Consider the following 25,801-nt stretch of genomic DNA (forward strand, 5'->3'; position numbering starts at 1 on the left):
TAGGCTATGAGAGACACTGTAGTGAAGGACTAAGGGCTGGGGATTAGGACCCCCGACACATGGGCGTTTTTGCACTTGACCTGCACTGAAATGCGGCAGCTATGGCCGGAATTAGTCTCCTGTCCTTTAAGCCACCGGGTGTTGCAGTGCGAGGCTGTGGCTGCACTGTCACTGCTTGAGGCACCTGCATATGAAGGTATGGGTGCAAGGATTGATATTGTGACAAGAGGCAATGGAGAAGAGAATGCGCCTTGTGCTTGGCCTTGGTGGAGGTGCGGAGTAGACGTCCAGTGACCGTACGCCCATCGATCGTGCCGACTAGTTATCGGGCGGAGGGCATCGGGGCGGTGGAGTGCTTCCATCCGATGTCTGAGAATGATCTGCACAGGTCATGTGTCCCCGGAGTCGGGATGGGTGCCAAGAAGAAACGTAATCTGGCCAGAGTTATGGGGACAAAATAGTGAGACGTGACCGGGCTGACCACTGCGGTAACACACAAGAGAGGGACAAGGAACAGGCTGTAGCAGCAGCAAGTAGTCACTGTGCTAAGCATTGGGTTGAACGTTCTGGTCATATGTGATCAGCGTATGCTGGCAACATAGTGGGACTGGTGCCCTGGGGGCGATCACAGTGTTTTGCTCAGCTGTGGCCTCCGAGGTACCTGATGCTTCCCAAAGTCCAGAGGAGGGCGCGTACTACGATATGCAAGAGGGAGTGCTCAGGCAGCGAGTTCCACCGACCTTCTTTGTGAATAACCTGGCTGATCATGGATGCCAGATCGCAAGACAGTGTTGTGTTAACAGCTGCCACCGTCTTCACTCCGCCGAATTTGGGGGCAGTGCGATGCATTTTCAGTGTCTCAAATGTGCAGCAGTGCTGGATGACATTAGACACGGACTCGAGGCTTGCTTTCAGCAAATCCTTTCAGCAAGGGGCCCAACTTTGTCCTCTTCTGTCGTGCGAGGACCTTGCATAACGAGCACCTCTTGTCCCTTCCCTTGTCTGCTGAATAGTTTATTGAGGGCCTCAAGTCAGGCAGCCGTGATGCCACAAGACAGGGTTCTCACACAGCTTGCACCCTCACCGTTCAACCATGCTCCTGCGTGGCACTCACGGTACGACAGGACGTACTACGTCTGCTGCTCTGGTCGAGGTTGGCACTGGTGAACACTTTCCAAAGTTCGGTTACTGTTGTATCGTAAGAAAGGTTAATTAGCAATTAAACAGTACACGTAGCATACGGTCGAGCCGATCTTTATTCTCCTACTTCGCTGTCTCCTCTTCTCTCGTGCGCGCGAGTGCGTGCAGCGCACCTGCCACACTTCATCCTTATCACAGTTACACTACGGGCTCCTCATCCCAGCTCTTCTGGCTCGGAGACTAACCAGCCGCTGCTGCGATTCAGGGAAATATTAACACATTATAGCGACAACCACCGCCTTTTCCCGGCCCCTGCAAAAGGGCTGAGTAAGACGGAGGAGCGAACTTTAAGGCGCCTGCAGACAGGTACTCTACTCTGTCCTGCAATAATAAAACATTACGATCCTAACACGGATGGGCGATGCCCACACTGTGGGGAGACCTGTGATATCTTCCACATGGTGTGGGCATGTACTCAAAATCCCCACCTCCCCCCTTCCCCTACCCCTTCCAGAGAGGCATGGGAGACTGCCCTCCTCAACTGCTCCTCGCTTGAGTCCCAAAGGGCTCTGGTGAAACGGGCGAGAGACGGGGCCTCGTCGTGCGGTGTCCCGGACTAGGGACGCCGACCATGTAGCGGGGCCACTCTGTGGCTCCCAAACTCTTTTTTACAATATAAAAGTTTTCACCACCACCACCCACATAAGTACCCCCAAAAGCAGAAGATTGGACAGCCATCACCGGAGCTCAGTTGGTAGAGATCCAGAATTCGGAGGTTGTGGGTTTGGATCCCCCCAGCAGCATGTGGTTGTTTTTTCTTCTGCATTTATAAATATTGGTGAAAAACCACAAATTAAAAAAAAAAGACATGTCCTGTGCTCATTGATTTCGGTGACTGTTTGCTTCCTTACATACAGAGGAAGCCTATAAAAAGCTTTTTATAGCCTTGAAATTTGGTGTTTCAACTGCTTTAAAATTCGTTGTTCTGGCCCTTTAACCAATATAATTTCAAAAAGTTGCACACACATCACTGTTTTTTTTTTTTTTCTTTTGGAAGTATAATAAGCAACCTTCAGTTTGATGTATTGCATATTTAGCACTTCTTGAAAAAATCATTTTTATTGTATAACACTCATAATCAGTTATATTTTTTTTTTGCGGTAAGGAAAGTGTTAACCTTAGACACCGTGTATGGTTTTGAAAGTTTTAAAAGTGCAGAAATGGGTGCTTGCAGGTGCGAAACCCAGACGCGTCCTGGCGTGAGGCCAAGCGCACTCTTCGCAAGGACCATCGGTGGGACCTGGTGGAATCACTGGAGCGAGAGGAACGTGAAAAGCTCTTCACTGAACACCTAGAGCAGCTGCAACGGAAGAAGAAAGACAAGTACCGAGACTTGCTTGATGAGTCTGCAGGCATCACACTGAGCTCCACCTGGAAGGAGGTTGGCCCAAGCTGTGTTTGGCTCTTTTGGGCCTTTTCCTGAAGTTCACTGTGTGCCCGCTTTGTTCCCCCGCACAGCATGCTACAGTGCGTTGGCAGCTCTGTGATTGTGGATGACTGGCAGGCAGAGTGACAGTGGAGTTATTTGTTTTGTTTTTTAAATCCAGTTCACTCGATAATTTTATCAATCCTCCTTTGAGGGTTGGTGTTTATGAAAGTTGAGAGCACCCCTGTTTCCAGGCTGGGCAGTCTCAGTATTGCTCGAAAATTGTTATTATTAACAAAATAAGTGAATGTAAAAAATCGATTTACTAAGATCCAACTAACTTGATAGAGTTTATACTGGAGTGAAAGCCCAAGCCACCACCACTAGTGCGGCAACACGACTGGGCTAGAGGAGAGAGAGCGTGCCTGTCGCCGAGGGGGCTTCTTCCCGCACTGTTTGTATTCTTTCTTGGCCCAGTGGCACGGGCAGTTATTTTTCAATCTTAAAAGCCCTGGTGCCCACAAGTTGTAGGGTGGCCTAACAAGGTCATGTGACCTTGCGGTGCATCCCACCATGGTGGATTGCGAGAGGTTGCTTGGGAAGAGCAAGGCATCCCTTAACCATTGCGGTAGGAGTGGTACGAGGACTCCTTTGTGTGCCGTTGCATGAACCGCCCTTCGAGGCACCCTTTGCTGCGAAGCACCCCAAAACACACTCAGCTGGCTGCCTGGTGCGCCGTCAATGGCAGGTTGTTTCCTTTGACTTCCAACATTCAGGTTGTCTTTTTTCCGTCTTCCTCGTGTGATACAAAACAAAACTTACCGTATTTACTCGCACTTTTTTTTTTCAAAAAATTTACGCAAATTTAAGGGTGCGATCATTACACGAGGTAAATTTTTTACGAAAAATTTTTTGAGCACTGAAAACGCAAACAAGTTGCAGGCAGACAACCCTTGTCACACGAGCATGCTACCCGCGGCCACGCCGCTAAATGCGGTTATCGCGAACTGAGCTCGGCGATCTTGGCTTACGTCGTTAACCGAGAATGTAGAGTGCGAAAAGCGCACGAGCTGGCCTGCTTCAAGAACGTACTTTATTCGCAATAAATCACGTTCCAAGAGCAACGCATCAAGAATAGGCAGTAGCGGCGCTTTTATGCATCCTTCGATCTCGTCCGATGGCGCAGCAACAGCGTACGACAGCAACGTCCCGCGGCGCTCAAGCTACGCATTTTACCGCCATTACACCGAAAAATGTCCGCTTCCTGCCGCATCATTGATGTACTTAGGTGACACGTTTGCAACGCTCGGAGCACTGGATTCCGCACGCTTACTGCAATGGTGCCGCCCGCGAGCGCGGCGGACGACGGGTCTCTGTATTCCCTAGTCGTCGCTAGGCCTAACTTGTTTCATATTGAAGCCACAGTGGACGGCGTTTTTGAATTGACCAACGCTATAATGAATATTCTACTTATGGTGCTGCCTTCCTGTCAACCTAATAGTTTAATATTAAAGAAATATATACGTTCGATTTCAGTAGCGGAGCTGGCGTGCAAGCAGATTGGGTCACTCACGCTGCAACGGCGGCAGCTGCTACGCGGCTGCGAACGTAAAACTAGCTTGTATCGCAGTTATTACTTCTACCAACAACTCGGTACAGGCCAGTGATCCTCAAGGAGGGTTCTTTTTTTATGTTCCCGTATCCCAGGGCGTATTATTTATGAGAACAATAAAGTTTAGCCGGATCACCGCATCACTTCGTTGCATCGCAATCCAGAATGGTGGCGAGCCTTGCGACAACGGCGAACCGTGATTCGAGATAACCGCAGTTAAGTTTGGTATCCGCGATTAAGCATAACCGCATTTAGACTGCCTGTGCGACTGCAGGTCAGCCAACAGGCGACTGCCGCTGCAATGCTGACAGAGCAAGATGGTCATCTGCACGTGCCATCTGTCAGACAGCAAGTACGATCGCCAGCTAGACTTGACATCGTCGACAAATTGCAACAGCAAGTTCGGGGTGCGATCATTACGCGGGGAATAAAAAAATTGAATTTTGCCAACAAAATTCGGGGGTGCGATCATTACGCGAGTGCAATCATTATGCGAGTAAATAAGGTATATACTTCAATATCGAACAAACATGTAACCTTCACGCACGTTTGTCAGCCTCAGAGATCTGTCGATTCTGTTCTCCTATTTCATCACCATGCCTGTACTTGCGAGATTTGCCTGTGGCGGCGATGCCTGTATTTTAGTTCTTGCTCCTTTCTACCTTACAAGAGCTTTTTTTTTCAGAAAGAGTGGTGCTCTTGTGTTTAGGAACTGTTATTCTATAGATACAAGCCATCTTCACTTCCTCCTCGGTGTCCTTTTAAGTGTCTAAACAGTAGGAAAAGCTAGTCTGATAAATAAATTTGTATTTGCAAAACAAAATATTTTTGTCATGACTGTGAATTTCTTTTTTATGTGAATAAAAGACATTATGCTTTCATACCCAGTAATATAAAACAGTGAAAAAGGTATACAGCTAGTGATTTAGAATTTTTTATCAAATTTATGTTCTCACAGTAGTCATTCCAACTATATCTCAAGTTGTTTGGAAGGCAACGAAGCTGATAAAAGTATTTCTTAGTTTATAAAACGTAATCTGTATGAGAAAAAAAAAATGAATCTGAGAAAAGTTGTTTTTTGTGGCATATTCAGTTAAAATATATGAGAGGTAGTATGTTGCACAGTACCATTCAGTGGCATTTATTTCAGGAACATTTTGCGAGAAAATAAATTTGCAAGTTCAGCCCCCTACTCTGGCGTTGCCTGCTCTTCACTGCAGTGCACAATGGAGCCCGGCTGCAAATGTACACATAATCAACCCTGCCTGAATACAGTAGAGCTTGGGACGCGGCCAGCCTCGGCACTGCAGAAATCTGCTCAAGGCCGCAGTTACAGGAAATGAAAATTAAGTGGCCACATGGCAGGTGTATCAGGGCGCCCCGCTTGGTTCTGTTGGCTGTTTCTGGGTTTATTTTTTTAAATGAACGGCAATAATTTTGTGTAGTATGATTATATTTGTGAGCCTTGCGAAGAAAGCTGTATTGTAGGACAGGTACTTTTTAAGGCTGTTTCATTGTCTGGGGTATTTGCTTCTTCCTCGGAAAGGCACCAGTCATGTTATCTCCTTACAGGTTAAAAAGTTGATCCGTGATGATCCACGATACGCCAAGTTTTCATCCAGTGAACGCAAGTGTGAGAAGGAATTTAAGGAATATTTGAAGGACAAAATGGCTGCTGCTAAATCTGACTTCCGTGAGTTACTGAAAGAGACCAAGACAATAACATACAAGTGAGTATTTTTTTGCTCAGGGGCTGAAACTGACGTCCTTGCACGTAATAAAATTTGTTTCCTGCTGCTCTGCAGGTCCAGAAAGCAAATTGAAGAATCGGAGCAGCACTTGTGGGACATACAAAAAGTGCTTGAGGTATGTGTCAGGGGAAGTGGCATCTTTTATTGCCAAAGGAACCCTGTGCATGTGTTACACACAAGCATGCTTCGTCAGACATGTTGCTTGGTCTGTGCCACCACTTTGTGCGTTGGCAGCAAGCAAGTGCTGCGTAAAGAGGTCTGTTTCCACCAGCTCTTTTGAAAGAGCGGTTTGCTGTGTTAGGTGGGGAAAAGGGTCTTAAATGAAAATGTCTGTTGACAAGTCACAGCTACGAAATGTTTGGTCAGGCAGCATTTATTTACTGCGCGGTAGTAAATATTTCTGTATGCTAATTCCAAGTACGTCATTTAATTTCATGTAAACAAGTCTTTGTGCAGTATGTAGAGCTTTTTAAGAAATTTTCTACATGGAACTTGCTAAAATGCATGCCATTTGTTACGTGGGGTTTAACGTCCCAAAGTGGCACTTGGGCTATGGAGGAGTGGAGGGCTTTGGAATAGACCACGTGGGGTTCTTTTACATGCACTGAGATTGCAGGCATTTTTGCATTTCACCTGCATCCAAATGTGGCTGCTGCTGCAGCCAGGATCGAACCCGGTGTGTGATGTCAGGGTGTGTTAAAGAACCCCAGGTCTAAATTAACCTGGAGCCCTCGACTATGGCATCCCTCGTAGCCGATATGTTGCTTTGGGGTGTTAAATCCTGCAATGGACAGTTTACGGCTTTAGAATCTTCAGCCAAATGCTCAATCGACTAAGCCACCATGACAGTTGTGCATGCCTTTGAAATGGGAGTAAAAACTTCCCATTTCTGAAGCTTCAAAACCTTACACAGTCGACAGCCGATTTTTCCGACTCTCTAGGGACTGCGAAAACGACCGAAAAATCGGGCAGTCCGGAAAATCAAATTTCACCGAAAAAATCACAAACTTATTACCAGTATGCCGGAGAAAGCGGCCAGTTGTATTGCACACATTCTAAAGCTCCTCATGACTATATTTCGCCGCGCGACATACCATATAAACGCGTATAAGGGCCACACTTTTTTTTTTCCAGATTCGAGGGCCAATTTTTGGGGTGCGGCCCATACACGCGATGTGCGAAAAAAAAAAAAAATTAAGAACACACCAACCAGGGAATGAGCGACATTTATTCTACGTTCAGTTGTCACTCGCGGAATATTTCAACTCCTGAGCTGGTACTGTGCTCTGGTGTACGCTCATCCCAAAAGCAGCCGCGCAGCATGTCCGCTGTCAACGCATAGCCGTTGTTCCGAAATTCCATCACATAGAGGAGCAGCTCTTCTTCCAGTTCGGGAAACTCACACGGCTTGCCTCGGAAAGCGCGCTTTTTGCAGCTTGTGTTTCTCTTTTGGTTGCACCATCATCGGACGCACTTCTCGGCCACGTCAAATTTTCTGCCCGCCGCACGCTTACCGTGTTCGAGAGCTAACTCCCAGCCGTGTAGCCTAAGGTGCTTGCCCATCACACTAAAACTGCGAAGCTCGGTGGCAGCACGCGAAAGCCACAATCACAACTATTACGGCGAACGCACTAACATGCCACAAAAGGCTGGAGCTGGCGATGCCGATGTAAATAGCGGAAAATCGCGGCAGAGAAAAAAGTTGTTGATGATGATGATTATGGCCTCAGGTGCCATCCATAGACTGCTTGTGGAAGCTCCTGTGCCTGCGCATGGCCACCTGGATCGAGCGCGTGGCGGGGTTGCTCCGGCCGTTCCATTCGGACGGAGAGAGCGTAGTTGAGGAGAGGGGCGAGGCCGCTCCTTTCGCCGCACCGTGGCGCGCGTTCCCAACTCCTCGCCTCCCCTGCTATGGCTTTGCACGAGGCGATTTGCGGCGCCTTAGATGTATTGCGTGAAGAGAAGTGGTGGAAAACCACGATGAAGACAATCTACACAAGGACACCAATGCCTCCAACGACTAGGTAATTTTTTTATTACTAAGCTCCAGACTCTACGGCCGCATATTGCCCGAAGCGGGCAGTCATGATGCTATAGGAAACGAGAGCTCCCCGGAAAACAATCATATCAGCAGTCCACTTCAGGCGCTGGATCTTTGCGGATTCAGAACGGTAGTCATTGCCCAAGAAGTTCAAAGAGCAGACAACACTATCCCTTTCCTCTATAAATGCTCCTCTTTCCAGCAGTTCACCGCCTGTGTCTTGGCCATTCCCCCGTAGTGGGTATGTGCCATTCTGTTTGAGGCCAACCAACCAACCACCCAACCCACCGCCATTAAATCATTTCATCGCCATCGGTCATGTAGTCCTGTCTTCATCGGCTTGCCGTCACGTAACAAGATCATCACTTGTTTGAGTAGCACATTCAACTATTGTAGTAGCTGGGCGATGATTCCTCAAGTCTTGAGGATTAGCCTGAACAACACAATTCAGTGTTTGGCTGTTTACAGCAGGCAGGAACAGATGGCTGCTTTCTTCATGGCCCTCGGTTGTTTTCCAATTTTTCTCACTGATACAGTTCATTGGACTGAAATCATCATTTGTTTAAGGAACTGTGCAGGGTGGTTGGTCCCACTCCAACTTTCGTCGTTTTTTTTTTTTTTTTGCTATTTTCGACTGCATATAGCTCGAGTATCCAGGAAAAATACTGGGTACAGCAGCCCACTTCAGACGCTGGATTTTTGCGGATTCAGAACGGCAGTCATTGCCCACGGAGTTCAAAGAGCAGACGACACTGCTGGCGGACTTGTCATTCGGAGCACAATCTTTCCTCGATATAACTTTCAGCCATGCGTGCCGGAGAGTTTCATCAGCTGGGAATTCGTGGAAGCTTAAGCCAAGCTTTTTTTTTTGCTGGATTTGCAGCATGGCAAGCAGCATTGCGACATGTTCTTGAAAATGCAGGATCCATGAGGTCAAAGTCCCTGATTATCAAAATAATGTTTTGTCTGAATCGAAGTGATTCGAACAACGCGATAATACATAACACATGAGTGATAGCAGCAGAGCCCCTTCAGCAGCAACACTTGAGGACTGGGAAGCCTACTCCCAACACCACTCAAGTTCGCTTGAAGCAACACAATGTAAAAAAAAAGCCATGCGTGGAAGGGCCCTGAGTATATAATTTGTCCAGCATGAGGCTAGAGAACTTGTACCTCAAAAGACAGACCCAGAAGACAGTCAGGGAGCTCGTAAGGAGCTCGTAAACAGTAGTCATTTTTTTTTCTTTTTCAAGGGAAAAGAGGGATAAAAAAAGAGGAAGACAAGCGTTGTAGGGGCAGCGTTCAGGCACAGCGGCAGCTCACTCGCCCGAATAGATATTTCAAGACAGGTGCAATGCGGCACATCAAGTCATGCATCAACACAGCCTTAGCTGCGTCTCGATCGTATTATGCTACAGAAAACAACGTGCACTGTGTAAACCTGATTTGGGGATATAAAGCGGTGTACTTTGATTTCCTTGCAGTTTCCTCTGGCTGTCAGCACATTTTAGAGCGAAGCTGACGGAGGCGTGTGCCATGCCGTCGGCAGGAGTGGGAGAACAGCGCCCCTCCGCGAGGGAACTGCTCCCATTGCACATTTGCAATTGTGTGCGCGCTGAACATGACGGCCAAAGCAAGCAAGCCCTGCCGCGCGCGCGTGATCGAGGCGGCCGTGGCCCTCGCGTGGCCTCCACGAATGGCGCGGTGCTGGAGCAGATCGCGGAGGCCACGGCGCGCGCCGTGGCTGCCGCGATTTGCTCCGGTGGCGCGCCCAAAGCGCGCTTCAGTCGCGATCAAGCGCTCCGCAATCGTATTCGCGTTCCGTATTCGGGACGAAAGACTCGGCACAGATGAGTTCCGTGAACTCAGACTACAGTTCAAGTTCGTGCGGCGGAAGACATTCAAGAACAGTATGAATTCGGAAACACGCGAGCGCAATGTGCCGACTCGCGCAGAATTTCAGCTTCGCAAGTTAAGAGACTCCCTTTAAGCTTGAATTTCGTTTTGTTTGATCAAGTTTTCGATCTCTCTTGCAGTTTGAGTTAATGAGGTCCCACTGTACACATTATATAGCGGCTTGGGTACTGGCGGTGAGTGCGAACGAGGTCCGAAAAATCGAGTGGTCAGTTGCGGTGCGTCCGAAATTTCAAGCGCTCTTACACATTGGCTCTATGGGCCATGTCGCGGTGCCGCGAAAAAGTCCGAATAATCAGGCATGTTTGAAAAATCAGGCGTCCGAAATTTCGGTCGTCAACTATTACTCATGTTCTGTAGCAGTCAGGATGATAGGTAATTTTACCGGTATTGCATTCCTTAGTGCCAAGAAAACTTTTCTGTCATGTTGCGTAACGGAAATAGAAATGTTTGCTGCCTTGATGTGCAAGGGCAGAAGTAAATATTACTTGAATATGCATCAAACATACCGTATAAACGCGTGTAAGGGCCTCACTTTTTTTTCCAGATTCGAGGGCCAATTTTCGGGGTGCGGCCCATACACGCGATTTGCAAAAAAATATATTTTTTTTAAGTAAAAACACACCAGTCAGGGAATGAACGGCATTTATTCTGCGTCCAATCGTCACTCGCCGAGTATTACGACTCTGAGCTGGTGCTGTGCTCTGATGCACGCTCATTCCAAAAGAAGCCGCACAGCACGTCCGCTGTCAACGCGTAGCCGTTGTTCCGCACTTCCGTCACATAAGAGAGCAGCTCTTCTTCCGTTTCAGGAAACTCGCACGGCTTGCCTCGGAAAGCGGGCTTTTTGCAGCTTTTGTTTCTCAATGCATCCTTCTGGTTGCACCATCATCGGACGCACTCCTCGGCTGCGTCGAATTTCCTGCCCGCCGCACGCTTGCATGTTCGAGAGCTAACTCCCAGCCGTGTAGCTATTAAGGCGCTTGCCCATCGTGCTAAAACTGCAAAGCTCGGCGGCAGCACGCGAAACCTACAACCACCACAACTACGGTGACCATGCTAACACGCCACAAAAACAACAAAAGGCTGGTGATGTTGATGTCGATGTGGATGGCCGGAGGTCGCGGCGGAGAAAAAGTTTATACGATGATGATGACCGCGGCCTCGGGCGCCATCCATGGACGGCACTTGGAAGCTCCTGTGCGCGTGTGTGGCCTCCGCGATCAAGCGCCCCACGATCTAGTGCACTTATGCTCGCAGGCGGAGCTGATCGAGGAGGCCACGGTGCGTGCATTTAAAAGGCTATTCTATTCCCACCTGGGTCGTGGAAAGTTCGGGTGCAGCCCTTACACAGATTTATTTTTTTTTAAACATTTCCTTCGGGAAAACAGGGTGTGGCCCATACACGAGTGCGGCTCTTACACGTGTGTATACGGTATATTGTTTTCCATTAGGTAATGCGTGCAAAAACTTTTACCACTGAAGTGTGGTCGATTTACTTCTGTCCGCAACCATACATAAAAAGTGGCAACTTCGAATTGCTATAGCTCAAGTTCTATGATAGGCAGGATGATAGGTAATTTTAGTAGGCATATGCGAATACAGTAAAACCTCGTTAACCCGGATCTCACGGGACTGGTAAAAATGTCCGAGTTAACCGAATTCCGGATTATCGAATGTACCAAGAAAACGAGAAACAAATGTACGCAGCATGAACATACCTTTATTGCTTGAAAAACTGCGTTATTTTCGTTTGTTTCATCGCCGGAATCTGCGCTACAACGATCTTTCTCAACCCCATCAGGTGATGGTTCGCACGCTCACTGTCACGGGATTCTACGCAGAATTCCTCTAGAACGACGAGAGCCTCGGTGGCCCCCCGCACAGTGCGACGTCGTGGCGGCTGATCTGGATTGTCATCATCGGAACACTCATTCTCCTCCACGCCGATCACTTCCAATATGATGTCATCGTCAGTCAGCTGGCCAGCCACAGCAACACCATCGTCAATGGCTATGTAGTCGGCAAGCTAGACATCAGCAGGCAGGAGAAACTCCAAGCTCCTGTCATCCGTCGCTTCATCACCCATCCTTTCAGCGTCCTCGGGAGGCATATCTACATCACAATCGTCAGGGCGGACAAACCCGCTGTGCCTGAAGGAGTTCGCAATGACCTCTGCCGATGTGTTGCTCCAGACTTGGGCTAAGATGTGGACCGCGCTGAGGAGGGTTATGTCATATTCTCGCTCAGCCTCCTTGCAGAGCAGCATCCTTTCCATCACATGCCGTCTGTGCTTCGTCTTCATGTGCTGGATGATGCCCTGGTCCAGCGGCTGTAGAGCAGCCGTCGTGTTTGGCGGCAGGAATGCAAGCTCGATGCATTCCGGCCCTGTCACATTGGTGTGTGCGCTGCAGTTGTCCACGACAAACAAAACCTTTTTTGGTGGTTTTTGGCGGAGAAGCGGCGGTCGAGCTGCCGCAGCCAGGTTTGAAATATATCCATGGTCATCCACGCCTTTCTGTTAGCTTTGTATTCTACAGGCAGGCGGCGAACGTTCTTAAAGCACCTAGGGTGATTTGCTTTGCCTATCACAAGAAGTGGTAGGCGCTCTGTGCCCAACATATTTGTGGCGAGGAGCACAGTTATCCTTTCTTTGCTCCTCTTGCCTCCAACGCACGGGTCACCCTTGAACGTGATCGTTTTGTTCGGCAAGGCCTTGAAAAATAGTGCCGTTTCATCGGTGTTGAAGATGTCTGCAGGTTCGTAACGAGCCAGGTATCGGGGAAGCTCGGTCGACTTCCAGTCAGTGATGCAATGTTCATCTACCGCTGCCTTCTCACCACATACGTTCCTGAAGACCAACCCATTTCTTTCTTTGAAGCGCGCACCATCCTTCAGACGCACTGAAAGAATCAACGTTCATTTTCGCTGCATATCTCTCAGCCTGCTGACAGATCAGCGGCCCGCTCAAAGGAAGTTGCCCGCTGCGCATATCTGCGATCCATCGTAGCAACGAACTTTCTAACGCCGGATGCGCTGCCGTCCTGAGCTTTTTTCTTGCTCCGGTGAACTTCCCGCTGTCAAATGCTTGGAGAATTTTTTCTTTGTTCATCACGTAGTCACTCAATGTGCTACGCTTGAGCCCAAACTTTTTCATTATCTCTTGCCGAGAAACGCCTTCACCGACCTCCTTTAACATCTTGACCTTCGTTTCTAAATTATTGGCCGGCTGCTTTTGCCGCTTCGCTGGCGGGGCGGCCGCCATAACAGCAAAGCGTGAAGGCAGAGACAGCAAAGCGTGACGGCAGCGACAGCATGCACCAGTCCGCGCGCAATGCGGCTTGTCACACTCGCAACTAAAAAAAAAAGCAGCTGGCAGCGTCGGCGTAGACGTGGCGGCAGTTACATCACGCACCAGAAGTCGAACGCAACGGGCACGAGTCCGCACACAACACAGCTTTTCGCACGCTCGCAAAAGAACACAGCTGCAGCGCAGGCGTAGCGTGGGTTGAATGGGCTGAGCAGCACGCGCATAGATCCGGTGACCGATTTCTGCCGCCTGAAAAATTCCGCTGATTCTCATCGGCCGCGTGTACGAAGTTGCATTACCATGGCAACAAATATGGCGGCGCCCTTCAATGCATGGCGCCTCGCTTCGGATTGGATTCGTCGTTGTTACTGCCTTCTTCAGCGCGTTCAATGGCCATAAATGGGCCACCGGTCTTTCGCTTCGTCTCCTGTCGCCCATAAGAAAACTTACTACGAGTAATAAATTTGCTTTATTTTTGATTTAGAGTGACGATTCTGCCCCCTTCAGGCTTAGGAGGGGCGTTGGTTTGTTGACAACAATGGTTCCCCTCCTAACCACCAGATGGCGCCACTTGTCTAAATATCGTCGCGCCTATGTTTTAAAAGTGAGAACGTTAGAAATGGCATAAGGTCCGGAAAAAATAGCTGCATTTAGCGTACGTAAGCGTGCATTCGGGTATGGTATGTAGACAGCATCGAGTAACAGCTTGCCATATCTATGTACGTCGTGAGCAGACGACACACATACTCAAAACTGGCAAACCCACGAGTAGCGATGGCAGTCGTGCTCCTGCGGGAACAGTGGGTGCACGGGTGTTGTGGCATCGAGTCGCAGCTTCCACAGGCGGCCGCCAGCTGCAACGATATGGCAATAAATCGCGAAAAAAACGTGCTATCCACCTTTTTTCGCTAAAATGCTTGTCACATTTATCAATTTTAGCAGTCAAGCTCTTGTTTACATGTTAAAGAGCAGCTCCAAAAGTTTGGTTCAGTATCCCTTTAAAGGGCCACTGCCCAGGGTCCGTACATTTTCGAAAAACAAGCCCACTGCATAGATGAGGCATCGAAGATAACCTCTGCAAAATACTAGAGCCATGCGCACTCCGAAAAGCTGTGAAAATTCAAATCAAAGCCCGCTCGTTCTTTCCTTCAGTAAAAACGGCCTGCCCCACTACTCTGAACCCTGTTGACGTCATGGGGGGTTACTTTCGCTAAAGGCACTCCATTGGTGCATCGTTCTGACTGACGGGAGAAGGTTGGGCGTAGCCTTGGCGTCGCGTCGTCTGCACAACACTTTCCGCAGCGCCTTCTGTTCTGGCTCATGCCTACAAACCCGCATGAAGGAACAAAAAAAAAAAAAACTGCGGAGGGAGCGTGCGGCGACAGCCTTGAACCCTAGCCATAAAAAGTAAAAAAATAGTAAAACTGGGGAAGTTGGTTCGCCCCCCCCGCCGTGATCACGTCACGAGACGCTCTGCGTGCGCGCCCCCTTCTCAGTTTTTTTTCTTCTATGCAAGCCCCCCAAAACAAGGTTTTAATTAGTAGTGCAGCAGAGCCTTTCCCTTTGCACAGACCGCTTTGCACAGACACCGCTTATCCTTCGTGCATCTTGCGTACGCCTTGACTCCAATGAACGACATGGGCTTCGGAGCGGAGAAAAGACACAAACACACAGAACACAAACACACATGAAGAAAAGCAAACGGGCGGTTGCCGGGCCCGCACTTCGCCGTGTGTTTCGAACAGAACCGACTTCCGCCCCTCCGCTCGTGAAGCGGTGGGGAGGCCTACAAAAAAAAATGAAAAGGTGGCTCGCTAACTGGGAATGACAAACAGATGTATGAAAGGATGCGCTCGCTAACAAGTCTGGTGGTCGAGCCGATCACGCCTCTCGATCGTTCAGTGTGCGCGCCCGCAGCGCCCCCTCCCCTCGAACAGAACCAGCAGCAAAAACCAAGAAAAGAATTCTATTGAAGGCGGGGCCATGACGTAGCCCTGTGACGCACTCCACAGACACCACGCCTCCGGCTTACATCTGAGAACGAAGGGGTGATTTTGCCTTGCCGAGCCTACTCGACGAGGAGCGGGAGAGAAAAATTTCGAGGAGGGAATGGAAGGAGAGGAGGCTCGCTCAAAGTGAGGTAGAGAGTGTTTGCGACCATGGGGTGGGCAGGGGCCCTTTAAGGGGGGACACGGCTTTTTCGGACTGAAAATTCGCGAAAAAAATAGGTTTTTTAATTTTTTCATTTTTGTATTCACGAGGTCATTTTGCACCTGATATCGAATTCTTAGAAAGAAATAACCAGTATTTGCTTTGTAATACCCATTTAAATTTCCAAAGGTGCACGAGTTGCCTTTTAAATTAAGGTCAAGTCATGCCTCGCCGTCGCTCGGTACCTACGTGCTCCCCCGATGCTGTTTTGGTCTCGTTCAAAAGCTCGTGCCTCAAGCTTTTCTTTAAAGTCGGTAAGCAGCACGGTGACTCTTCCGTTTGCGGACAAAACGACCACAAAGAGAATGTGCTCACCGCTTATTCATTGGTTAGAAAAGCCATGTGATCAAAATGGCGCTCTGTGATTGGTTAGGCTTGTCTGTTCCAGAAGCACCGCGCCATTTTGAGAGATTCTTCGCTGCCACGAAGTATCACTCGTTGCATTGGTTTGGCGCCCAGGAAATGAGATAACGCAAAAGGCACAAGGAGCCTGGACCAGTGCAGCCTCCGCATAGCAAAGGTCAAAGTGGCACGCTGCCAGCCACGTCGTGAACGACGAAGCATGTCGCGGACCCGCACCATGAGCAGCGACAAATCGCCAGTGCGATCGCTGACTCCGCTCCCGAGCAAAAACAACGGAAACACAGAGTCACCGCTGGAATTGAAGCAGCCTCCGCAGGGTGAAGATCAGAGTGCGGTTGGCGCGTTGCCAGCCGTGTCGCGAACGACGCACCTCCAGTGCCGGCGCCAGTTATGCTCCCGGACAAAAACTATGAACGCGCAGTTCCATTTGACGTCAACCACATACACATCGGTGCTGGAATTGACGCAACCTCAGCAGGGCAAAGTGCGGTTGGCACCTTGCCACTGTCCAACTCCAGCACCAGCCATGCCGCGAATGGCGACGCATCACCAGTGCCGTCGTTGACCCCGCTCCCGGGCAAAAGACGAATGTGTAGCTCGAGTCTACACCGACCGTGTATGCATCGATGCTGAAATTTTCACCGACAGTGATGTGATTGAAGCTAGCACCCGTGAACGAGTGATACTTCATTTTGAATTGGCGCTCGAAAGGCAGCCCTTTCGTCGCGTCTGTTCCTGAGGCTCCACCAAGAAGCGAGAGGCATCTGTGGGCATCGTTAAAATGGCAGAAAGGCGGCAGAGAGATGCAGTGCACCCTGATTATGCCCGCGTGCATTTCTACGAGTTTGAAGTTGTTCCTTTCACATAAAGATGGCTGGAACCGTTTTTCGTTTTTTGTCATTTTCTCAAAACACCAATTTTGACACATTTGCAATAGTGCAGGGATGATATCTCTGGTTCTAGGCTGGCTAGCTTCATAATTCTTTTTTTGTTGGAAAGATAAACTCACAGAGAGTGCAGTAAGGCTAAACTAAGATGAGTTGCTTATCAGTATAATTTTTAAACAATACATTTTGTCTGAACCACGATATTTAATTTTTCATGATAAAGTTTAATGTGCTGTAACTTCTGTTCAATTGGATCTGAAACAACAGTGTCCATTCTGGATCATGTCGGTGTGCTAAACTTCACTGTGGCCTTTACCGTAACAAAATTAAATTACCAGCATGTTTCAAACAAAGATTGTAAAATATATTTGAGAACAACTTGTTTCACAGGAAAAATAGTAGCATATTTTAAATCAGCATATTGAAATACATAAAGTGGTAAAGTTTCATGAATATCTATCTTGAAATAAGAAAAGTAGTTCTAAGAGGGGTGTCCCCCTTATAGGCACATGAAAGAGGAATCTGAACTCATCTTTTTACTATGGGAAGTTGATCTGCACGTTCCGAACATCCTTAGAAACGTTGAATAATTGTCCTGTGTGGCAGATTTCCCTAATTTAAAACTGATTAAACGTTCGGGCTCCCACCTTTTTTTGAACTCACCGCTGATGGTAGGAGGAGTCAACCAATGCGTGGAGTGCCTTGGTTGAATGAGGCCCTGAAGAATAGTTGGACCTATTCGAGTTTGTGGCATCATTAAACAATTGAGATGATGTGGCTAAAATCGGACATCTTTTTCTCACCGGAGGGCTCAGCATGTATGTAGTATGAAAATCGCGAGTCTTCCCTAACAACATGGGGGCTATTCAAGAAGAAACAGTGTCATGAGGAAAGAGAGAGATGAACGACTCCTTGAGTCCATGATCCAGCTTCCGAACGAGCTTATCCGCAGTTACATAGAAGTGAAGCGCCTTGTTTGTCGCGCTGGCCCTGAGATGATCAAGGAAAAGAAAGTTCAGTGTTTAATGTGCGACTGGCAAAGAGTTGTACTTTTAGTACAACTCTTTGCCAGCCTCGTCCTCCAGCCGCCAAACACTGTCGAATTCAGGCAACAAGCCTGCACGATCGAGAAGACCCTCGATGTAAGGACTCGGCAGTACACCCATCCTGCTTATGCCTGTGCAATTTGTCCGGACATAATGACCACCATCAGTGGGCCTCATCCGCCTCTGGCTGCCAGGGCGCGAAGCCAGGCACTCGATTTTCTCTGGCTGCTCCCCACACTTCCGGCAGCTGCCCAAAACACGTTTGTTTTTCTCTGGCTGGGCGGTTTCAGGATTCCAGCAGGCAGCCAGACTTGCCAAGACGATTTTGTGCTGGCAGCGCTCGAGCAACTAGCAGACGACGGAGAGGTTGTTATCCAGTGCCAAGAGTCGAAGGGTGTAAACATTTAAGTATTGCCGGCTTCGAAGTCGGTTTCCAGTGACACCACAAATACGAGAGCCAACAGAGCGCTCGCCTCGGGCATGCTGATAGTTCCGCATTCTTATCTTTTTAGTCATCTCCGTCTGTCAGGCCTTCCGTGCAGCGGGAGCAGCGGAGTTTCCACCGTGGCATGTTCACTTTCATGTCTGGGGTTTGTATCATCATGTGCACTCCTTCAGTGACGTGCTGAACCGTGCAGCCGCCGAGGGCCAAGTTTGTGGATGCAGCCGCTGCATCGTTTGCATGCCGTGTGCCGAAATCCAGACCAGTGCTTCTCTCGCTGAATTCTCGAACTTGGAAATACCTCGAAAATATTTGCAGTTCTTGAATACTGCTGTTCACTTCAAAGCCCAAATTAAATACCAAATTACTCACTTCGATATTCGAACCGTTGGAATGTTCGCACATAGGGTTGTACGAATGTTATTTGATATTCATCCAGACAGATTAGTATTCGAAATTTCGAAGTATTCGTCTTGAGCGGACACATAGAACTCTTGCAATGTGGTTCAGTGTCCTCTGAGATGGCACTGCGGCACGTGCGCAGCCAAAGCCCCATGCGTGGGCCAGTCTGCGTGTACTCGCGGCTACAGATGCGAGCAGGCAGAAGATCTGTAGCTACCCATGGTGCGCACACGCCTTTGGCATACCGGGTACTGTGTTGGAGCATGCCGGTGAGCATGCGCTGATTGGTCCCAATGCAGCACCTTCAGCAGGTGCACGTGCAGTTGCCGGGTACCTGGCACCTTCTGGCGCCCCCAAGATGATCTGCACATGCGCACTGATGGCGTGTGGGTTCCCAGTACTGCGGCAGTGGTAGTGGTAACACGGTATGCTAAAATTGTCAAATAAACAGATTTAGCATAGCATGATCCGCTTCTGTACGCCGCCAGTTTGCTTGCGCTGATTGGTCCCAACGGGGCAGGCTTGCGAACAGCTGGCTGGCATCTAGTGGCATCCACAGGACGATCTGCACATGTGCAGTGGCTCCCCATATGAGCAGATCGCACTATGCTAAATCTCTCTTAATCTGAGGATGCATGGAATGACTCTGAGCTAGCTGCTGCAGCCGCTGTTGTCCGCGTAAAATTCGCTAAACAAGTACGATGTCAAGTGGGCATAAAAGGGAGCTAGTTGCTGCTTCTGACACCTTACACAGGTGGCACTAGGCATGCATGCACTTAGTAGGTGTCGTGGAGACCCTGCTTAAAAGCAACAGCTTCACAATGACGCAGTCTCAATTAAGAGCAGTAGTAGGAGGCCCCACATATGGGTCGCGCACCCCACAGTCAGATTGGCACCACTGTTGGTCGGCTCCTCCAATTTCCAACTGCCATTTTTTCAGAGAGTCAACACAGCTTCAGTGAGCATTACAGAGCTTCAATGCATTCTCTTTTTTTTTTCATGTGATAGCCTTGTGTGTAAATATACGATTTTGAACATGCCCATTGTGCCATTCAACCTTTCTTGTGTGCCAGAAATATCCGAAATAATTTCAAGAAAATTAATATGCGCTTCGAATTCGCTCTGAACCAAAAAGCCACTATTCGCACATGCCTACCCTTTCGCAGCAGCTTCAGTGCAGAGCTAGGCCTAGTGGCACTGAGCAGGCGGCATATCGCAGGAGTGCGACGCCAGTGTCGGTGCACTCCAGTCCCACTTTATGCCATGGGCGAGCATCCTGATAACATTTTTTTTTCTTTCGTAAATGCCTAGTAGAGGCACTGCTGCATAAATGGTGGAGTGGTGGCAGTTCTAGGTGAAGCCTCAGCAGAACAACATGTCTCTGGCTTGTGTTTACCTGTAACAAGTGAAGGCGGGATAGTTGGTGGTTGACATTGGAGTGCATACTGCAACCGCGCAAAACGACGAGGGACGAAGAGAGGAAAGCAGAGGACAAGACACAGAACTTCAACTAAGGTTTACTACAAGGAAAACCACATTTGTACAGGATCGCACCTGATAAACAGCAGACACCATCACATTATACGGGTACGTGGCGCGCGTGGCACAAGTTAGCATCTAGATAGTTGAATTCTTTCTTCGATAACTTTCAACTGACGTTGTTCAATTGACGATGTTGACCTTTTTTATTCTATACCACAAGGCAAACTGCTTTGTGCTCTTAAAGGGGCCCAGAAACACAATCTTAGTTAACTGTTTTGCCTGTTTATTGCATACAGTCAGTTATAATGGTGCTATTAGCGTCGGTAATACCGCGTATATTTCGTTTTTTAATATTTTAATGTCCTCCCAAAAACAACTTCATGGCTCTGATGGTGTCACCACACAGTGGCGGGTTTTTAGCAGCGGATATGACATCACCTGGCGCGAGCTTGATGATCGGACAAACAGTAAATATACTGCAAATTGTGTGAATAAATAGAGACACATTTTGTCACCTATCTGCGTTTTATATTAGACCAACAAAAACAACTTGTTTGTCTTAGATAAAAGCCCTGCAAAGCAAGTAAAATAAAAATACACCACCAGGGGCGCTCTGGCATGGAAACGACGCTGCCAGTCTCAGCAAGAACGAGTTACAGAGAGCAGGCAACCATGGAGTACAAACTTCCGCGACGTGCTCTGGCTGGCTGTTTTGATTGGTTGCGCCAGGTGCCGTCATTGGGAGAGCGAAATAGGAGTGGGAAGCCCCGCCAAAATCGAGTTGAGGGCAGCGTTTTGTTTGCTTGTATTTTCAAAATTCTTCACTGAATAACTCCCGTTCCTGTGCATCGATTCCTGTAATTCTTTTTAAGTCAGCATCTGTGTGACATAAAGAACCCACCTGAAGTATAGCCGGTATCCCCCCAAGCAGTGTTTCGCAGCCCCTTTAAGGATACCATAGAGGACTACGGCTCAGTGGCTTTTCAGAACGCATTTACTTTGTAGAAATGCCCCGTTTTTATCTTTCTTCGACCATAGTTGATTTTGAGGGAAAGAATTTCATTCAGAAGCATGGTGTGTGTGCATTGGTTCTTGTATTGCCCCGTTGTTAAGTGACATCTTTTTATCATATTGTGACAAGTGAATCACTGCAAGCCTCGACACAGCCCACTCGGCTAAGATTTTTAGATATGTAGACAATTATGCCATTTTCTTGAAAGGGGTATCTCCAGAAGGGGCCATTACAGTAGTGAACCGAATCCTTAAAATTCTTCAGTGAGTGTGCCTTTGGGTTGAGCTTCACCTATGAGTTGCCATCGCAGGGATGCTTGCAGTTTTTGGACATATGTATTGTTACTAGTACTGGTGGAACCCAGGTGTGTTGGAGGTACCAGCCTCGCTCAAAAAAAGGTATTTTAAACCACTAGTCAGCTCATTCAAAGCTTATTAAAAGGGGAATAGCAAAAAACTGCCTGCGCGCTGCTCTTGATAAGTCTTGCCCACATGAAATGCAGGATAGCATGCGATTTCAGTTGCAACGACTGAGTGTGCTGGTTTTCCTCGAGAGATGGTCACCTCGGTGACAGAAGCCCTTGCCAAGGAAGCTCGATGCCCACCGAAGCACTGCCCAAGTGAAGAACCACAACGCCGGAGACCCGTGGCTATGCCATACTTCGACCAGATTTCCCATCGCCTCAAAAAAGTGGCCATGAAATGTGATGTCCCAGTGGTCTTCACAGAGGCTTGGTCGTCCGCCTCGGCTGCGGGAAGTGGTTAGTTCGAAACCCACCGCCGGACACCCACCGGTAAAAATGGGTACAAGCCACCCCCGGCCCGGCGCCCGGCTTCCTCAGGGGTGTGCGCTTGGAAGAGGCTCCGCAAACCCCGCTGTGTCCTTTCGGGGGCAAAACCAGTTTCGGACACTATCAGCCTGCAAAGGTGGTTCGTGATTCAGTTGAGAGTTGACAGGTTCGACGGAGTTTCGAGAGTTCGATGAAGTTTAAACGAGTTCGCTCTAACGTGAATTCAGTGGCACTGAGCCAACAAAGCTGCGCCCTTCCAGAAAAAAAAAAATATGGCCACATGTTGGACTTCTACCGCACGAGGCGGATTTAGGGTTGCCTGACGGCAGAACTTATGTCTGATCCGTCAAGGCAACTGTGGTCTAAGACCCTTTTACCCTAGAAAAGCCGAGCACCAGGCCAGGGGAAATTTTGTACCCATTAAAGAAACCGGTGGGTACCGGTGGCACTGGGGATCGAACCCAGCACCTCCCGAATGCGAGGCGGATGCTCCACCACAAGGCCTACGTGCACTAAGCAAGTAGACAGGTTCGTTCCCTGCAAAACTGGGGTGGTGTACCAAACACCCCTCATATGTGGGAATTGCTACGTAGGGCAAACTGGACGTTGCCTGAATGTTAGACTTAAGGAGCATCGCGGAGCCATTGAATCATTGGCAAAACATTGTCGCCGTTGTAACTGCACGCCCAGGTTCCACGCCACAATTGTCTGGAAAAAGTTAACGACCCAGCTTAGCAGGGAAATTTTTGAAGCCTACTGCATAAAAAAAGAAAATGACCGTTGCATAAGCTCCACTTCAGTATCGTTATTGAAGAAAGAATTCAACTATCTAGATGCTAACTTGTGCCATGCGCGCCACGTGCCCGTGTAATGTGATGGTGTCTGCTGTTTATCAGGTATGATTACGAATCCTGTATAAATGTGGTTTTCCTTGTAGTGAACCCTAGTTGATGTTCCGCGTCTTGTCCTGTGCTTTCCTCTCTTCGTCCCTCGTCATTTTGCGCGGTTGCAATGTGCACTCCAATGTGTTTACCGCGAATCACAAAGCGCCTTTTAAGACTCACAGCAACCACATTTCTGCTGCATCATCCAGAGCATTGATTTCGTGATGCATGTGATCCATATTTGATACATAGTGATGTGAGCACCTATGCGGCTCGTCAACTTCTAAATGCCTCCAGGCAGCACGGTCTCCATGCGAACTCTCGCAAGACAAAATTGGGTGCCTTTATGAAATGCGTATGAAAAAAAAACAACAACAAAAAACATGGATTTTGGTAGTGAGTGCAGCGGGTGCTTTTATTGCGCGAATATATCCGTTCAGAATTTCTGGAGTGAGATGAAAACTGCACCATGTGGCACTGATTTCGAAACAACAAAAGACCAAAGCTGACAGACTTTTGCAAGTTTACTTTGATCACGACCTATCGAGCTAGTCTAACCAGTCATTATTCCGGTCTGGTCAGCCGAATTTTTTGTAGGTCCCGTGAATTTTGTTGTAGTGAAATTCCATGTAGTGAAATTCCACTTTTTTTCTTTTATTTCATAAGGTCGAAAACTTCCTGCATGCATTATATGTATGGCGTGCAGGTGTAACAGCTGAATGTTGTGCTAAGTCTTGGTGAAGAGGACATGCATTTTGACATAAGAGATGTGGCCTTTTGCAGTTCACTGTCAGCAAGGAAAAATGTCTATAGAGTCCTGGCCTTTTTTCCCTTGCAGAAGGACAAGCGATATCTCGTGCTGAGCTGTATTCCTGATGAGCGACACAAACTGCTCATGGCATACGTGGAGGATCTTGACCGCAGAGGACCACCACCTCCACCCACTGCATCTGAGCCCACACGGCGTTCCAACAAATAGTTGCTGCTGCCTTTGCATCTACTTTTAATGCATTCATGCCATCCCTCATTTTGTGCCACGCTTGCATGTGCAGATGCCTTGAATTAAAGGGCCCCTGTGAGAGGTGTGCCAATCTCAGTGTTTCTCGCATGTCTCCACACAGCAGTGCACGCTGTGACGGAATCCCACCTGGTCTATTGCGAATGCGGTGACAAAAACACAGACACCTTTAATGTACGGACTGTGGGGTTTTAACTGGGGAGAGATAAATACGTTTCCTCCATTTAACCACGGCTGACACAGTTCAAAACCGCGTGGATCCCTCCCCGTGATTGCGTACGCTACCGAGCACATGCCGACCATGGCGGGCCCTGCTCTGAGGGAGCAAAGGAATGGCACTGGCTGCCGCAAACAAAGCATTTATTGCTACTACAACAATAACGCTAGCTAGCAACAAATATACGCTGAGGACGTCCGACTCGCCAGCACGGTTACGAGTGAATGTTCGCCCACGCCAGGGCAAGGGGAACTCCGAGGCCGGACGGGACGGGCTGGCAGGAGCATGTTCCCACGACGAGGCCGCCTGCTGGCGAAGAGCGGAGCGTCACACGTGAATGTCAGCGCGCTTCCCTGGTCCCGAGCAGAAGAAAGCCCTCTCCCCCGCGCGCGCAGCAATTGCGCCATCCATGGCGCTCTGACGCCCGCACCCTCCCTTGTTAAAGGGTCAGTCTACTCACCTAGATGAGTGTATAAATAATGCAATATACTGGTAGTTGGTTCCCTATAACGTCAATAACGAGGGAACTGCGCCCGGTTTAGGCAGGAATTTATATTTTATTTTGGCGTTAAATGTCGCGTAAAAATGCATGGTGGCGACCCCAAACGTTCATTTTGTTTCATGTCACAGAAATGCACGTTTTGTTCTAGTAAACTAGAAGGCGTACCGCTTACTTTTTACCGCTTACTAAACGCAGGCACATTCCCACGTTTAGTTCAGCGTATGCTAGCAGAGACGCAAAAATAAACTCGACGCTTTACAGCGGCGTATCATGGGGGCTGCCATCTTTGATCACGTGATCATGCCGTCATTGGCCGCATTTGTTTTTCCAGTCCCGGACTTACAGTGAACTAGAATAGATTATAGTGGCACGACCGGAAGGGAGCGCCTGGCTTTCCGGCGTCCCCTTACGCTCTGGAAAGCCGCTAGAGGCGCTGCTGCTCTCTTTCATACTGCGGCGCGGACGGCGGGGCCTCGTGGGGCTCGGATAGACTTTCGTCAGGTTCTCTCTCCGACGTTTGGCAAAACTGTTGTGAGTGTTTGTGCATCCGTTTGCTTTGTGTTTCATGCGAAGGGACTTCTCGTGTCTACCGTGTGCCTTGTGTATGTGCGCTTTCACCGCGTGCAGCCCACGGCATGGCGAAGAGGCGGACAGATTCCCACTGCTTCGCTCCGGGCTGCCGCACGGGTTACCCAAGTGGACCGAAAGCGTCGCTATTCGCGGCTCCGAAAGACGACGATCTTCGCAAGAAGTGGGAGCGCAACCTTCACAGGAAGGATAAAACTTTCACCGTTTCTTCGGCGGTATGCGAACATCACTTTGAACCGCACTTAATTCTGCGCGACTATGTGCACGTGATAAATGGCAACGAAGTGCGGATTCCGCGAGGGAAGCCGTCGCTTGCTCCGGGCGCGGTACCAACATTACTTCCAGGCTGCCCTACGTATCTTTCCACCTCAACACCTCGACAAAGACCGGAAAGGAAGAGGAAAGTTTTAGCAACTACTCAAGTGCCGCGGAAGAGAGCGTGCCATCAAACCAGGAGCCGGTCCTGCAGCGACGAGGATGATGCTGGAGCGTCAGAGCATGAAGATTCGCTTGTAGCCGATCGTAATTCATTCTCTCTAGAATCTCTTCAGACCATGGAAGCTCCATCCAAGGATTGGTGCCGAATTGAGTTGGAGGGGGTCGAGACCGTAATATTTGCAACATCATCTGTCAAAATGGAGAAAAGACTAGAACTATGGCATGAAAAAGCTGTGTGTTTTACAGCATCAGGAGAAGAGTTCACTGCAAAGGTGTACATTCAAGGCATGCTGTGTGCTGAAAAAGTTGTGAATTTTGTGTGTGA

The 25,801-nt window shown here is 48.8% G+C and overlaps 1 protein-coding gene across 3 annotated transcripts in view; it reads left to right on the top strand.

Moving 5' to 3' along the window:
- Positions 1 to 23,809, top strand: part of LOC149349319 (transcription elongation regulator 1-like) — a 179,519-nt gene extending 155,710 nt beyond the window's left edge. For all 3 annotated transcript variants that reach the window (XM_089578254.1, XM_089578256.1, XM_089578253.1), the window contains 4 exons: positions 2,375 to 2,581; positions 5,751 to 5,908; positions 5,984 to 6,044; positions 23,552 to 23,809. In XM_089578254.1, the coding sequence (XP_089434380.1) occupies positions 2,375 to 2,581; positions 5,751 to 5,908; positions 5,984 to 6,044; positions 23,552 to 23,692 (567 nt within the window). In that variant the 3' untranslated portion in view covers positions 23,693 to 23,809. The remainder of the gene's footprint in view (positions 1 to 2,374; positions 2,582 to 5,750; positions 5,909 to 5,983; positions 6,045 to 23,551) is intronic.
- The last annotated feature ends 1,992 nt before the right edge of the window (positions 23,810 to 25,801 follow it).

Source organism: Amblyomma mixtum, chromosome 3 (assembly GCF_055824585.1).
Source record: "Amblyomma mixtum isolate Tamu chromosome 3, ASM5582458v1, whole genome shotgun sequence".
In the NCBI taxonomy this organism is placed as follows: Eukaryota; Metazoa; Arthropoda; class Arachnida; order Ixodida; family Ixodidae; genus Amblyomma; species Amblyomma mixtum.